The 16465-nt window shown below is 36.9% G+C and overlaps 1 protein-coding gene across 5 annotated transcripts in view; it reads right to left on the bottom strand.

Annotated features, from left to right (window-relative positions):
* Window positions 1-87: 87 nt before the first annotated feature.
* LOC139960453 (uncharacterized) overlaps window positions 88-16465 on the bottom strand; it is a 57426-nt gene continuing 41048 nt past the window's right edge. For 4 of the 5 annotated variants that reach the window (XM_071958823.1, XM_071958829.1, XM_071958839.1 and 1 more), the window contains exons 13-21: window positions 15620-15768; window positions 15226-15308; window positions 14186-14371; window positions 12583-12691; window positions 11791-11973; window positions 11106-11242; window positions 9025-9208; window positions 7603-7710; window positions 88-7301 (exon numbers count right to left, since the gene is read on the bottom strand). In XM_071958823.1, the coding sequence (XP_071814924.1) occupies window positions 7194-7301; window positions 7603-7710; window positions 9025-9208; window positions 11106-11242; window positions 11791-11973; window positions 12583-12691; window positions 14186-14371; window positions 15226-15308; window positions 15620-15768 (1247 nt within the window). In that variant the 3' untranslated portion in view covers window positions 88-7193. Of the gene's footprint in view, window positions 7302-7602; window positions 7711-9024; window positions 9461-11105; window positions 11243-11790; window positions 11974-12582; window positions 12692-14185; window positions 14372-15225; window positions 15309-15619; window positions 15769-16465 lie in introns of those variants that run through there. The other variant, XM_071958854.1, reaches the window with a different exon arrangement.

The raw sequence follows: 16465 nt of genomic DNA, 5'->3' as shown, positions 1-16465 counted from the left end.
TTGCTACAAGACTGCAAAGAGAAAGACAATAGATGTCACAGAGAACAATAGACACAGAGAACAATAGACAACAAAAGAAACAAAATCTCGGAAGTGTAATACCACTCTATTGACCTTTTTTTTTTGGTTTTCTGTGAAACTAATTTGTGAGTCAACAAAATGTATGTACGAAATGTACATACGGATCACATCAAGAAATAAAACTGTACAAAAACCAGAAGAAAATAAAAAGCTCTTAATGCAGAAAACAAAAGAGAGAAAGATGAGAAGAAAAAGATAAAAAATCAACCTGCAAAAAATGTCTTCGAGTATTGCTAAATGTACCATGGCATTCAAGAAAGAACACAAATGTTTAAATAATTGCTAACAGTACAAGGAATGGCAACGCAAAAAACAACAACATCATCATAATCTAAGAAACTCTGGGATAGACTGAAAATTTTTGCCCTGAGAGAAAGAAGAAAATTACTTTTTTTTTTATTTATTCCATTAACTTTTTGAAGGAATCAAATAAAAAAAGGGTTATGCTTCCTGTGAGGTGATAACTTAAGTTTTAACTCTATAATACTGATAAAAATGATTTAAACTAACTCCTTAAATAGAAGAGAAAAGGTAAATGGAGAAATTTGCTAGGCCAGCTGGCTTTTTTTATGATGCTTATATATCTATTCATATATATATATATATATATAAATTTCGGGGTTGGGGCAGTCTACACTCCCAACTTACAATTTCTTCTTTTCTTTTTTTTTGTATTGTTTTTGTGATGTCCCATGTTTACTTTCAAATTTGGGTTTTTTGTTTTTGTTAACCTTTCCAATAATTGCAAAAGTGAAGCACCTTTTCATTGAATACCAGTTGACAGAAAGGGAACATATTATAGGGGGGGGGGGGGACAGGGAGATGCTTTTCTACCTGCTCCTTGGTTATATACTGGAGAAAATTGTTACCACCCCACAAAAGAGAATTGTTGTATAAACAAAATACATTTTTCCACACCCCTGTTGAGCATGTAATCCTTAGGTAATGCTCGTTTGTAATGGATATCTGCAAAAGGATATTATTTTGTTCACGGAAATGCATTTTCTTTCGGATACATTGAGATAAAAAGTTGGTTTAATATGTTCTCTTTTTAATAAACTATCGAGAAAAAACAATGTCCTTAAGATGGACTAAAATTGTGACTGAGGAAGAGCTTGCACTATAAATGTTTGCATTAATTCCCATCAAAGTCCTTCTCGAAGCTGTAAGAACATTTAACGGCAGCTTTTGGTTAAAATTTTTGCTTTCCTGTATATATGGCATTGAGTATGAATGAAACTAGATGTTTCTTGCAGAAAATACAACCTTTAATAATACCCCTTTCAATGATTATATTATATACACACCCAAAGAAATTCTATTCCATCTGTGACTTCCTTTAAGATGACTTTGCACAAACGAAATGGAATGTGGTTTGATTCAAAGTCCTTAGCTGCTTAAAAAGTATGAATTATCCTGATTACGAAACTCTTTTTAAGGATTTTTAAAAAAAAAATTGACTTTTAAATCTTCAATTGATTTGTTTTGTTTATATGCAAGAGTATTTCCACATCCTGAGTGATAATATTTCTAACTTACTACTTCCTGAAGCAAAGGAGCAACAGAAAAATGAGTAATTCTACAAAGTGAACAAAAAAGAACAAGAAATTTAATCTAGAATGTGTAAAGAGAGGAAAACATCAAGATAACGTGACACCCTTCCCACCTTTCTCAAGGTATTTCTCAGTAAGCTGCTAAAAACTCTCAGCTGGAAACTTGGATCCATGCTACCCCTCCCGCCCAACACCACTTATTAGGCAATATCACCTACCGCTCTCTTCTTGCGAACCCCACCCCCCCCCATCCACCCACCTAATATTTACCTTTTACAAGAACAGGCCCACATCAACAGGACAATTTTTCACTACCTCCAAAGGTCAAAGTTATTGTGACCTAGTCTATAGAAATCCTTATTTTCTTTGGATATTTGTGGGCAAAATTGGAGGATGTTTTGAAGCCCTCCATGATCTCTTGTGGCAATCCAACATAACTTCAGAGATCACGTTTGTCCAAATTGATTCTACCACAAATGTTCAACATTTCCCTGTTTCTACCCATGACCTCATTATTTTCATGTACCTTGAAGCATTAGTTACATTCCTCCCTTATGCATAGGATGCAAACTGTGAAATGGTCAACTAAACTTAGAATGTAAAATCACTTTCTTTAACCATGAACCCATCAATGGTTGTGGAAGGGATTTAATCTTAATCTTCAAAAAAAAAAATTAAAACTAATCCCTAACCACAAATTAGACCTTAAGCTTAGTTTACCTCACTTCTCATAAAGTACAACACCATTTCACCCCTTGCTCTAATCTGTAGCACAGGTTGTTACTAAGCAACCACTACTTAGTAACTGTTACTAAGCAACCTAGAAATTAATGTTCTGATACTTTTATTGGTAGAACCTTTCCCTCTAATAAAATGCTATCTATCAAATAAAAACTCTTCTGATATTACCCAAAAACACTTCTTGCTCCTCTGAAAAGAAGGACATGGTAATGCTGTAAAAATAATTTTCATACTGTCAACTTAAAATGTACTCTTGTCTCCATTTATGTTTTTTTTTTTTTAATTTTGTTAAATCTTCTGTGTAATTCTCTCTATAGATTTTATTCCAAATAGTTTTTCTTTCTTCTATGCATGTCCATAAAACCCTGTAAAAGGAACCATTAACATCCACCCATTAATTATGTACAACACCAACAAGTCTACTGCCAACTAACTCTCCACGACAAATTCACATGCCACTCTCTGAACAAAGCTTTTCTTCTAATATTTCACAAAGCGACTTCATCACAAACTATTCACTTTTCAAAAATCCACCAAAATTTGCAACCACATCAACTTCCAGAGTCTCAATTGCTTTCCACACATTAACAAAACATACAACCTCTCCACATTGAACTTCACGGCCATTAACTTTACACTCATCTCACAATTGCAATTATGACAGTTTTATTGTACACTGTATGAGTAAACATCCATTCACAAGTGATGTAAGCATCGGTGTTCAAAATGATCACACCCACAACTAGTACGGTTTATCCATCGGCTTAACTCTCCCTTCCAATCCCCCCTCCCCACCTTTCCCTCAACCACATAATACCCAATGCTGCAGCTCTTTAATAACAGCCAAACCACACCCACTCTTCCCACTTTACACCCATACCACTCCTCTTCCATAACGACTCCTACCAACTAGTCACCATAAATTTTGCCTGATCTTAGCAATCAGTTTTTATTTTAAGGATCATGTAATATAACACTTAACTATTTTATCTGTAAAATTACAGTTTATACTTGGGAGAATGGCAGATCAGTTGATAAAAAATAATAAGCTAAGTTGATCCATTAATAAATTATACACTTAAAGTAAATTATATCTCTTTCAAAAACGGCATAACGAGGAGGTCAACAACCGCTTTATTTAAAACCACTTCTGGCATCTTTAGAATGGATAGTGAAAACCATGTCTGATGGTAAGAGTAGCAGTATCGGTAACTGGTGAAAATGCTAAAAACGACAAACAAACTGAATACACGTTAATATCGGAACCTAAAAAGCAGCCACGCTTAATAAAGTTTTTTTCTGCAAGGTCAAAAGTAATGAAATATAACCACTAAACATAAACGGTGAAAAATATAAAACTCTATAGTCTCAAAACAAACCTTATATATCCTAATTCCACTTTTCCACTGCATGTTTCATAAAAACTTGAATTTATACTAGTACTAAGTGTTCAGCATGTTAAGTAACACCAATTCTCTTAGCAGATTCAATAAGGGAGGCTTTCCTAGGAATCATAACTTAAGATCAGACTTCTGAATGCAACTTGATGATCTGTCTCAATCAAGTCCGCCCACTATCTTTATTGTTATGGCAAGTATCCCCCCTTCCCCCCCAGCCGCACCCTCCTTCTCCCTCCGCTCCTAGTGCAACTCTTCAGAAAAATCTTGGCAACTACACTAATATTGTAGCTGACAAAGAACTAAGCCATCTGCCAGGGTTTTCCCTAGTTTCCCCCGGATACGGAGACTTGAATTTCACGAGGTTAAAAAAAGTTTTTGGGATATCTTCTTCGACAAAGAAGTTCAGCTTAGGAGAAAGACCATTGAATTAATGGCTGGCTATGTAGCTAAGCATAAACACTTGAGCTCACTTGATCTTTGTCAGGAAGCATCATACTCTACTAGGGAATGAGAGAGAATACCTTTCAGCACAGAACTAAGTGAAAGTTGAAAATGGGAATGGGAAACGAACTCTCCAGAAAACATTCCTGATACTACAGGCCAACTGGATGAAGAAGAAAGGGGTAAAAAAAATCTTATTAAAAAATTAAGACTTAAAACGGGTTCACAATAATCATACCCTGTAAGGTACATACATTTACGTATGTGACTTTGGCAGGGAGGACAACACAGATCGAAACATGAATGTATCAGGTTACATGAGTAATGTGTACCTTTTGAGAACCGTGGTATTCATTTATCGGCACATCACTTTCTGTGAGCCTTTTAAGATGATACTATGGAAGGCCAAATGAGTCACCAAAATAATATGACAACATTATGTCCACCCATGTAATAAACTTCACACATACAATCAAAAGTTTATTTTACAGTAGAAACAGGCAGGATGTTAAAACTGTAGAACCATCATGTTACATTGCCCATGGTGAACTATCTGAAGTTGAAACATCATGTAACATTGGGCACATAGTGACCAAACAGGTAGCATTTTTACATGGTGAATCCACCATGTAACGTTGTGCATGATGAGCCAACATGTTATTTCATACACGGTGGACTATCTGGTGACAATAAAATGTGAATAACTGCGTAGAATGGATCACTGTTTAATACAGAACTGGTAAAACATAACATGGCGAACCCTCGCAACTACACAAAGTGAGCCCTCATGTATGGTTTACCATAGTGTAACACTTACAAAGGAAAACCAACTGTAACACTACCGTACACGGTGAACCACAATGTGCCACTGTATTGTAACGGACCATCAAGTTTTAAATAACGTACATTCTAGGAGATGATTTGTACTGCAAACAAAATCAATTTTAGCTGCTATTAGCAGTTTTAGCCGCTTTGATTCTGTGATACAAAATAAACCAAACTGGTCGAGCGGAAACTCGGCTACCAAAAAAAAAAAAAAAAAAAAAAAAAAACATTGATAATTTATTCCAATGTGGAACAACAGGCCGACTTCCGATATAGGCTTTCGGCTTTTAAGACGATTGCCGATTTGGACTTAATTATTTATCAAAAGACAAACAAATTTGATACAATTACAGAAAATATATATATATTTCCACGGAACCTGGAAGTACCAAGATAGAAAAAGGAGGCTTTTTTGTGGTAGTACTAAGATACGATGCAGCATATCAAGTGATGTAGTGGTGTTTAAATGCATAACACTACAAACAGCTTTGTATTAAATATCCCAACCAATAGGTGATTCCCACTCTTCAGTCAACTCGGAATCAAAAATAATTACTGTTGATTGGTTTTGGTACTTGATAACCACGCCTTCCCTTCTTGCCTTCCTTCCTTTTCAGATTATAAAAAGTGGAATTACGGATGATGTCTTTCCACGGTCAATTTTATGACGCAAATTTATAGTTGCATAAAATTGTTTTGTATAAGATATGAATATTTTTGGTGTCTTTTTGGATACATTACAAACGAATAACAGTGTTTTTGTTTTTCTCTTTCGATCAATGACCAATGCTAAATTGATGACATCTTCACAGAAAGTTATATCTTTGTGGTAATGGTCTGAGAGAGAAGTCAACTACTTAGTAATTATTACAAAGATAAGATTCCTGAAAGAGGAAACGAATTGTTGTCAGTCACCGAAACCCTGGGGGTGGGGGGAGGAACTAAAGAATAATACTGATGAAGAAAATTACAGATATGAAAACTAGGAACCTCACGTGAGTGTTAACAATACTGATAGGAATCAACTATTTTAAGGCCACATTAACTACAGATGAAAGAAATGATGAAATCAGAATGAAATCATCTCATATTCCTCTTTGACCCCTCTCCCCTCACCTAAGCAATTGCTTACCCACCTATCATCCTCCCCCCCCCCCCAATCCTCCCTTTAACCGGGAGCACCGTGGAATGAGCTCATACCACTGCCATCCATTCACAGTTACTCAATTGCAGCATCATAAAATGGTAAGTTCCGTTGTTTTCAGAATGAAACAAATTGTGCTTGAAAAGGATGCACTGTGAGCAAGATAACACATCACTGAAGAAAAACAAGATGCAATTTGTGAAAACACTTTTAAATACGTCCAAGACAATACCAACCAATCAAGACAGTGAATCTCCTATGTCTTTATATTTCTGCCAACTGTTTTTGTGTTTTTTTTGTGTTTTTTTGGCCATTAAAATTTTTTCCATTGGGTTAGATGAAGGAACCAACCTTGAGGTACGTCTGCAAATTCTCGAATAGGAAGTGAGAGTCGGATAGGAAGTAACTAACAAAGATCTCATCCTTCAGTTACACACACCCCCACTCCCAATTATCAACCTGTTTACCTGCAAGTTATCAACTCTCAAGATACACTAAGTGAACTATCAGTTGTAATCCTGTCAGCCGAACTATACCACAGACTTCCAATTATAATCCTCTTTACCAAGATACATCAGACTATCAATGGGTCGTCTACCGAGAAATACAAGATGTCCGCTTATAAATCTTGCACTGCGAGATGCCCCAGACTTCCAATGATAATCTTGTATACTGAGATACAACAAGTTTATGACTTGCGATCTTTTCCACCGAGATCCACAAGATGTCCAATCATAACCTTGTAAAGTGAGATACACAAGACTTCATATTTAAAAAAAAATTAAAATCTTGTGTACCAGATAGACCAGATTTATCAATATTTATCTTGGATACCAAGATACACACCCACATCAATTACAAAAATGTATTCCAACTTATTTCCAACAGGTATAACAATGTATCTTCCAAGATACACCACACCATAAGCTTTAGTGCCATTGAACCAGAAACCAGACAGCCTGTCATAATTCTACAAGCAGAGTGCACGAGATAAAGAAATAAGTCCAATCAAGCCACTGCTGTAGCACACACCAAAGGTATGGGCTCCATCACGTCATTAGTTTTAACCACTGGGGATGCCTGTGAAAGTACTTTCACTACTTCTGACATTTTCTCCTGAAACAGTAAAAAAAGAGAGAATTTTTTTTTTGTGAGAGATTTGCATTTGACAACATGAATTCTTGCCCCTCATTCCAACCCTGCCCCCCCCCCCTCTCTCTCAAAAAATGAACTAAATAAATAAAATAGAACAGAACAGAACAGAACAAGTAAAGAATGACTAAAACAAGGCTTTTAGCTAATACATGAGAAAGAGGAAATTTACTTTTTCATAGCAACCTTATCTATGGCAAGGTAACCCAGATTCACAAAGTGGATAGACAAAAAGGTTTGTCGACCAAAGAGATTACCGGCTCACCTGTCCAATACGGTAATAGACTGTCCATCCGTTGTACACCTTGCCGTTATTAAACATCTCTGTGGCATGCTCCAAACAGTAGACTTTATCCTCCCTTTCGTTGGTCACCTGTCAATGACAAGAAGGTCAATGACATTCCTTGGCAATCTAGTCATCATGATACAAAAGTCACACTACTTTCAAGCATTCAGAGGAGACACAAACACAGGCTATCATATTTAGCTTTATTCAATATACATATCTTTCTGATGAATGACTCCCACAAGCAGCTGCTAAGAAAAATCTTGATCTGTTTGGGGGATATCCTGGGTCTAAATGTCAAGTCTGGGAGCTGTCATTCTGTAAATCTGCGATGTCAGTGAAACACTTGAAAACTTGTACTTTTCTTTGTTTTTGCTTTTTCTTTTCATATTTTTTTGGGTAAAATGTTTATGGTGTTGACAGTGAAACCAATGTAATCCTTGGGTCATGTTAAGAAATTCAATATTTTTTATTCAGCTTTTTTTAAAACCAATGTTAAAATTACACCAACTAAACATTCGTAATAAATAAATACAAACAATAAAAAATAACTGATGCACATGTGGCTCGATGATGTCATATTTAGACTTGATGATGTCATATTTAGACTTGATGATGTCATATTCAGACTTGATGATGTCATATTTAGACTTGATGATGTCATATTTAGCCTTGATCAAGTCTTTGGCCTTCTGTGTGAACATAACACTAAACCTGTGATATCTCCCAGATGGAACAAAAATTTATATTTCGCTGTTTGGGGAAGTCGTTCATTACACTTATCTTTATCACAAAGACCAATGATGATGGCTGGGCTTGTGCCTCCTTTATTGTTTTATTTCTTGTCCTTTCATGAAATTAAAAATATGAAAGCATTCTTCAAAACTAACTATAAAGGCCTTCTAAAAAACATGAAGGCCTAAATGTGAAGGTCTTCTGAACTAAGTATGAATGTCCTAATCAAACATGCATGATCTAGCTGTCGCTGATAAAAAAAATTAACAGCTTTTGTCTTCATAAACATATGCCATCGTATTCGCTCAAGTTACCCAAAAAATGTTCCTGGAGTTTATGGAAATGTTGGCTTTTTCTGATCCAAACGGCAAACTTAACGACCACTTAATTTTACGAAAATTACTTGAGCTGATTTGCAAAGGTCACATACCTCCCCTATGAGGTGGGGCAGGCTTAGCCTACCTGTCTGCTACCCAGGATCTTTCTATAAGGACTGTCGTCAGTCTAGGCCAAAGAGTGGACAAATTGTTTACAAATGTAGCACAGTTTTCTGTCAAGACTTTATGGATTTTTTTTGTGCATTAATGTGATCAGAAACTATAAGAATAGTTCCTCTTCTCTTTCCAATTCAACATATCAATGTTTCAGTTAAAGGCTAATGCTCACCATGGAGAAATAGCAATGATGGTTGCACACCAAACACTGGACTAATTCTTCATCGGGTATTCTCGGTCCACTTCTACCTGGCGATCTGCTCCCTCTTGCAGGTGAACAGGTGGTTTTATCAGCTAGGGCCATCAAGCTCAACCCAGAATGCTTCAGTTTATTTCTCAAACTTTCTTCTTTGTTCCTTGAAAATGAAGAAAGAATTTTTGGAGGGATTATATCATATGAGAATAAAATAAAAGATCGTGCCATCACACCTTACCTGATAATTAGAATTATGATGTGTATCCCTGACCCATCTCTGTCTGACATCACAGGGTCATAGGTTAAACCCTCTCGATAATCGACTTTGTTGACACCGAAAATTGTATTCTGAAGTAGCAATGGTGTAACCGGAAGGTGGTTAGAGCAGTGCCATGCACCCTGTTGTCACCCCCTATTCCCTCAATGAGAGAAAAGGGCAAATATTATAACAATGTGATGGAAATGTTTATGAGAAAAACACAAAACATGCAGACATTGACATGTAACCCTCAACAATTGATGCAGGTCCTGAGGTTATATGGGTTGCACCTTTGCATGGCATAATGCTCTGGAACAATGGGGTGGGGAGGGTTTGTGGAGGCAGGGGATGGGATAGTGGTGGGGTGGATGTTAGTAGGGGTGGGAGTTATGCTAGAGGAGATGAAAGTGCTTTCCATGCTGCTACAAGTTTTTATCCTATCAAAACTCTATCCCTCCTTTCACCCCCCCCCCCAACTCTCCCACTTCCCACACCACCGGCTCAATGAGTCCAGTATACGTATCCCTGCTCATTAAAGTGAGTGTATCAGTTAAGTATTTTATTCTTCCTTGCTATCATACTCAAATACATTCATGTGACCTTTAAGGGGTCACAAAATCTACACAATGAACCAGAAAGCCAATCGGCTTTGTGATTCCTTGCCATACAATATCATCAAAATTCCAAATAAATACTTGACTAATGTAGAGCAAGGGAGTTACATTTGTCACCAGAATTAAGTGAGAACCAGAAAATATCAAAGATTCCCAGCTCTTGTATATGTAGCACTCCCCTGTGGGTATCAACCATTCCATTCACTGGTAAAAGTTTTACAGTATAGAAGTTTTATTCCAAAATGTTTCAATGTCCAGAAAGAACAGTCTTCCTATGTGAAATATAGACACATAGACATATGAAGAAAAGGCCATTTTCTTTTACCAATTTTGAGCTAGCAAACAAGCTCTGATACTAACCATCCCTTTAATAGTTGTTATTAATGAATGAGAGCTCTACATGACATTGTTTATACACTGTGAAATATTCTCACAATCTACTGCCAAAGCAAAATTCATCTAGTAAAACCACAGAAAAAATGGCCAACTTTGAGACTATTTGATATAACCTGTTGACCCCTTGAGCAAAATTTTTATCCATTTGAGATAACCTGTTAACTCTTTGAAGCTCAGAGGGTGAAAACTGATAAGAGCCATGCAAGTGTGTTTAAAGCAAGACTATTGACTGTTTGATGCAGATTTCATATCCTGGATGACTGTATGTTATGTCAAAGACCTTTAGAGCCCCTTCACAAACTAAACTGAATTTCACTATTTCACTGAAACTATGTTCACCAAAAGAAAATCATAGCATTGGAGAATTCACAAATTAATTGTAGGCTATTTTTGGAGTTATCATGTTTAAAAGGTTTCAGACGTTGACTTAAATGATGACAGCAAATGACCTTTGACCTCCACCAATTTTAATAGTGTTCTTGTACTCACCAAGCTGGATATGCATACCATGTATGAGTTCAACAAAGGTGTACTTTTTGAGTTGTCATGTTTACAAAGTTTTCAGACTTTGACCTCTGTTGACCCCAAATGATCATTGAACTTCACAGAAAGGAAAAGGGTTCTTGTACTCAATAAGACAGATCCACATATCAAGTATGAGGTTAATCCACCATGAAATTTTTGAGTGTGTTTACAAGCAAGTGTCACACACGCCACCACCATCTCATTGATTCCTTCTGCCTTCGGCACGGAAAATAAAAAAACTATTCAAAGGAAATTTAACTCACCTTAATGTTTTGAACATTGGTAAAAGTTTATTGACCAAATCACCACAGGGTTTGTGACCTTGTCTTATGTCTTCGATGAGGAGATAAAGTAACTGCTCCAAGGAAAATAAACTTGGTTGATTCAGGGATTTAGACATCTGATGGAGATGATGGAAAACAAGGGGAAACAAAATTTCACTTTTTCATTCTCTTTTATGCAGTTTGCACACACACTTGTGAGCATCTCATTATGGAATGAAACCTTCAAAGACCTATGAACAAACATTACAAATTCAGATTAACATTTTTAAGATCAATTTAATTGTGCTAACCAAAAGGAGAGCAACAACCTTGCTACATTTTGGTATATCAGAGACTCTGAGCAAGAAGTAGACCTAAAGTAGAAGTAAACAACTCCCATCCCCCCTCCCCTCCCTACTCCCACAGCCAGGAAAAGCAAAACCAACAACCATCATTGATCAACACAGTTTTTTTAAGTTTGAATTTCAAACGCACATGCTTAGGTAAGAAATGCCTATTCTTAAAAACTAGAAAAAGACTGGACATTGATTACTGCAAACATCCCAGATGAAGATACCCATAGATTTGTTACAGATGTTGCAACAACGAAAGATAAACGGAATAATTTTGTCAAGAAGTGAGAAGAAACAATTCCAAATATAAGATAAGCATGTGCTGTTCTTACCTCAAAAGCCTGACTGGCGCCCTCGAGCCAGTCAGAGGAGGCCAAGGGAAAGCTCTCTGAGATATGGAAGCCGCAGCTGACCGAGGATGTGGCAGCTCCATACCATTGCACAATTAGCTCCTGAGGCTGCTGAACAGTTCGGAACACTGTCAGGCCTCTCTTCTCTACCATTTCTGGGGGGAGCTACCGACGAGAGGAGAGAGAAGAGGTCTTGTATACGAACATGGTCTCAACTTGATCGTCATACCATCCATAGATAAGAAAAAGACATACATTGGGGGGGGGGGGGGAGCAGTACAAGCATAGAACATTCTCAAGCTACAAAAAACTGTCACGTTTATTACTTTGTCCAGAGTTACAATATTTTCAGGTATCCATTTATTAATTAAGACGTATATCTTTTTCTTTGTTTTACTTTATTCCGAGTTACAATATTTTCTGGTATTGTGGGTATGGGATCGCTAAACTCCATCTGGGTTAATCCCTTGAAGTTTACAGCCTAGTTTCCCTCAGTAAAGAGGGAGGTGAGAGTCATGATGGGGGTGGGGGGAGGAATGGGAATGGAGAACAGTATCAGATGAGCTGATTTTTATTTCATACATAGAAACACTGTATCAAAACTCAGAATGCTGGGGAGCTGATTAAGACATATCTTTTGTGCACTATTTTATTTGCACACAACAGGCACTACTTAGTCAGTCCATCCTTTGATGATGTTATCAGCCCTGCTGCAGAAGACTTTGCACTGCTACAACCTTCTTCTTCTTCCTTTGACAATCTAAGGACTCTTACCATGAAGATGAAAGACTTGTCATAAAGGCAGGATTTTCCTTTGGTCTCTGTTGCGTGTTCTTGAAGAACTCTCTCCAGCTGAGCAGCTTGGTATTTTGGAATGCTGTACCTGAAGAAGGGAGAGCAAGAGGTAAGAGAAGCAACCATTATATGCAATGGAAGCAACCATTATATACAATGGTAGCACCCATTTTATGCAATGAATGCAACCTTGATATGCAATCAATGCAACCATTATATGCAATGGATGCAACCATGATATACAATGGAAGCAACCATTATATACAATGGTAGCACCCATTATATGCAATAGAAGCAACCATTATATGCAATGGAAGCAACCATTATATACAATGGATGCAACCATGATATGCAATGCATGCAACCATTATATGCAATGGAAGCAACCATTATATACAATGGAAGCAACCATTATATGCAATGGAAGATACCATGATATGCAATGGAAGGAACCATTATATGCAATGGTAGCAACTGTTATATACAATGGATGCAACCATGATATGCAATGGATGCAACCCTTATATTCAATGGATGCAACCATTATATGCAATGGTAGCAACCTTTATATGCAATGGAAGCAACCATTATATGCAATGGAAGCAACCATTATATGCAATCTGTCAAATTTTGGCCTATCATTTTTTGGCCATGGTAAAAAATTTATGATACAGGTTTCAGTACACTCGGGTACAAGAAACTTACACTGACTGACTAAGGGGAGATAAGACTGGGTTAGAAACAAAGTGTGATGGCTCATTCACAATTTGAACTGCTTAGACGAGCAGTATAAAGTCAGATTGAACAACACACCCCAAACATAAGTTGATAGGTAGAGCAATTGAAAGGGAACAATCAAATGTATGATGGTAGAGATATGATTAATTCCACTTTTTCAGAGCAACTTCAGGTTTTGTGAATGACAAAATGCATAATGATTCAAATTTGGAAAGAAGTGCTCTATAGAATCTTAAGCAATCTTGCACAGTTTATGTCAATCTCAGATCACAGAAAGGAAGAGAGAGGAAATAACTGAACAAAATAAGACAATTAAAGACAATCAGTTTAGAATAGAAAAGAAAACAGAAGACCAATCTATATGGCTGAAATCTGCAACAGGGTAATAGCGCAGCAATAGAACTGGGCACCATGGTATATTCAACATTCTGCCATTCACAGGCTTTCTCTGGTGAGGACAGGGTTTTGCCTGTATTCACATTTGGGATCAGGAAACAACTTTAAGAACTGTAGTGACCAGTATTCAAGACATAAGGAGAATGGATAAAATTATCTATCAATTGTCTCTAGACAGAACATGAGTCCAATTAGGTTTGCTGACTGCACGTTTTAATATCGATGAATAGCTGATATTTTTGTTTTTTATTCACTGGCAAAATCTTTAATTTAAAAATTCCCTGTGCAAGTTTGTCTGACTGACATTTTCTGGGACCTTATATTATTCAATAGACTGCAGCAGAATCAACCCGAATGGTTTCAGATAACGAGTAACATCCTTAAACCGTAAACAGTCGTATCTGAAACTATTTGGCTTTCTCCTACCCAAGAAGTATAACAAATTTACCATATTTTATGGTTCCCTGAGTGTAAATATTCTAGTTTTCCAAGCCCATGGCTGGAAGCTCTCCAAGGCTCCACGCTGTAAACAGTTCCCACCTTCAGAGTTGGAAGTTTCTGCTTAGTGGCCGTTGGAAGGACTGACAGTATGTTGCTACCATTCTCATGTAGATTACATAAGGTACTGGCAAACCTGTGAATCCAGAGATTTGCAGAGTAAAAAATATAGATATTTTTCTCTTTATGTTTCTTGTTTTATATTTAAAAATAAAAATTCTGATTTTTACAAGCATAAAAAAAAAATTAAAATTAAATAAAGTTAAAAAAAAAAATGTTTATATATATTTTTTTAAATCTAGTGATGCAAAGCTGGCTATATCTTGTCTTGTAACAGTCTCTACTCTTCTAAACAGTATTTCTTTCTGAAATTCTTCCATAGTGCCACTTTATTCCCCGAAACAGTTTTGAGATTTGAGTGAAGTTGTGTTTTATTTTTTTTATTGAGGTTACCTTCAAGCTACTGGATCTTAAGAATAGCTCCCAGAAGATCCTGTTGTCATGTTAATTCATTTCATTTTATCTACTAATGGGAGAGACATTCATATCCCACTAAAGCCAGCTCTGCTCAATCTTTTGCAAGATATTTCCTTTTGCAAGAAATTTATTTTCTCTGCATTTTGAAGGAGCATTTACCGACTGGCACTTTAATACAGCAGGCATATATATCAGACGCTTAACATTACTTACGGTAAGTAGCAGATACCATGCAATGAGGATTAAGGTAAACCTACGAGTAGTCTGAGAATGAAATTCCAGGGGTGAGCCCAGACCCATTACCTACCATAAAGTCTCTCATAAATTAATGAAATACCGTTCCAAGGAATTTGAAAGTGACTTTTATCGTTCTAAATGAAGTTGACAAATAGGAGTTCTTTCCAGGCAAGATTTTACCTTCCAATTACCGCATGTCAATGAAAACAGATGCTTAACTATGTTGTTACATTAAAAACGGATCTCATTAATGTTTCTTGAAGTCAGACGACCTACCTCTCAGAATTGCAACCTTGTATTTCTGCTCTTTGGACAGCCACGTAACTATCGGATTCTTCAACAATCTTCCAAAACTCTCTCTGAAAAGTGACAGCGAAAAAAAATATAGTATAGTTGAGAATTCACGGCTGACAAAAATTTACAGAAAATTTGTACTTGTGCTAAAGAATGAGCAATTTCATCAGAAATTGAACTGTACATGCCATTTCTCATCAACAGACAAAACTAGCCTTTTTTTTATCAAGTTAGATATGCTAGTCCAGAAAACCATTTTGTCCTGATCAATCCTAATTCTGTAATTTTTTCTTTTTTCTTCCCTTTTTTTTCTTCTTTTCTTTGTTGTCAACAATATTTCTTCAAATGATTCATATCCATAACGATTACACTCTACCTCAACGTCACTGGGTGTATTGTCTTCGCCCGCTCTGATGATCTGTTCAATCAAATCCGCTCTCTGTTTAAATTGACTGAGAGACACCTGATGGCTGCCCCTCCTGGCCTCCGACTCAGTGACCCCGAAAGGATTAGTGCGACCTGCTTCTGTAAGAGATGGGATCAAACAGAAATGTGACGTTATAGTAGGATGCGTGGGAACTACTACTCCCATAGCAGACCCCCGGTTGTGTCATCATCGACTGCTTCTCGTTCTCCCAGGTGCTACACCTGTCACATCTGTCTCTCCCTTCATCAATGACAAATGAAACAAGCAGATGGGAGATGATGAGGATGAACTTAATGTAGCTGTTTTGCATTCTACATCACACTGGGCTCAATCTTGCCACCGTCAGCAACATCCTGTGCGTGATGTCTAAGATAGGTTTTCCTTCTCTTTATTTTTGATGCAAAAAATTCACAAGTAGCAGCTCGCTAGGCCCTCCACACAGATGAAAGTGAATGATTTTACTGACACTTCTTATTCTGTGGTAATATCACATGCTACAATGACCATTCACTTCATCAAAAGGCATTTTCTAATTTAAACTTCATAAGAATGTAGATCTATCTTCTTCACTGAATTTTTTGGCGAGTTTAATCTGAGCCTGAAAATTACAGCGATGGATCCACCATTTCAAAACATATACGGCTACAACAAAACTGTGGTACGAGATAACAAGGGCCCAAAATTCACATCTTGGCTGCCTCAGGGACCCCCCCCCCCTCAAAATCCACATTGCCCTCACCAAAATGAGGAAGGAAGGTAAGGTTGCCCTTGCTTTCACTCACAACAAATTTCTAC

This window comes from Apostichopus japonicus, chromosome 3 (assembly GCF_037975245.1).
Source record: "Apostichopus japonicus isolate 1M-3 chromosome 3, ASM3797524v1, whole genome shotgun sequence".
Taxonomy (NCBI): Eukaryota; Metazoa; Echinodermata; class Holothuroidea; order Aspidochirotida; family Stichopodidae; genus Apostichopus; species Apostichopus japonicus.
This window is presented reverse-complemented; position numbering and strand designations above follow the sequence as displayed.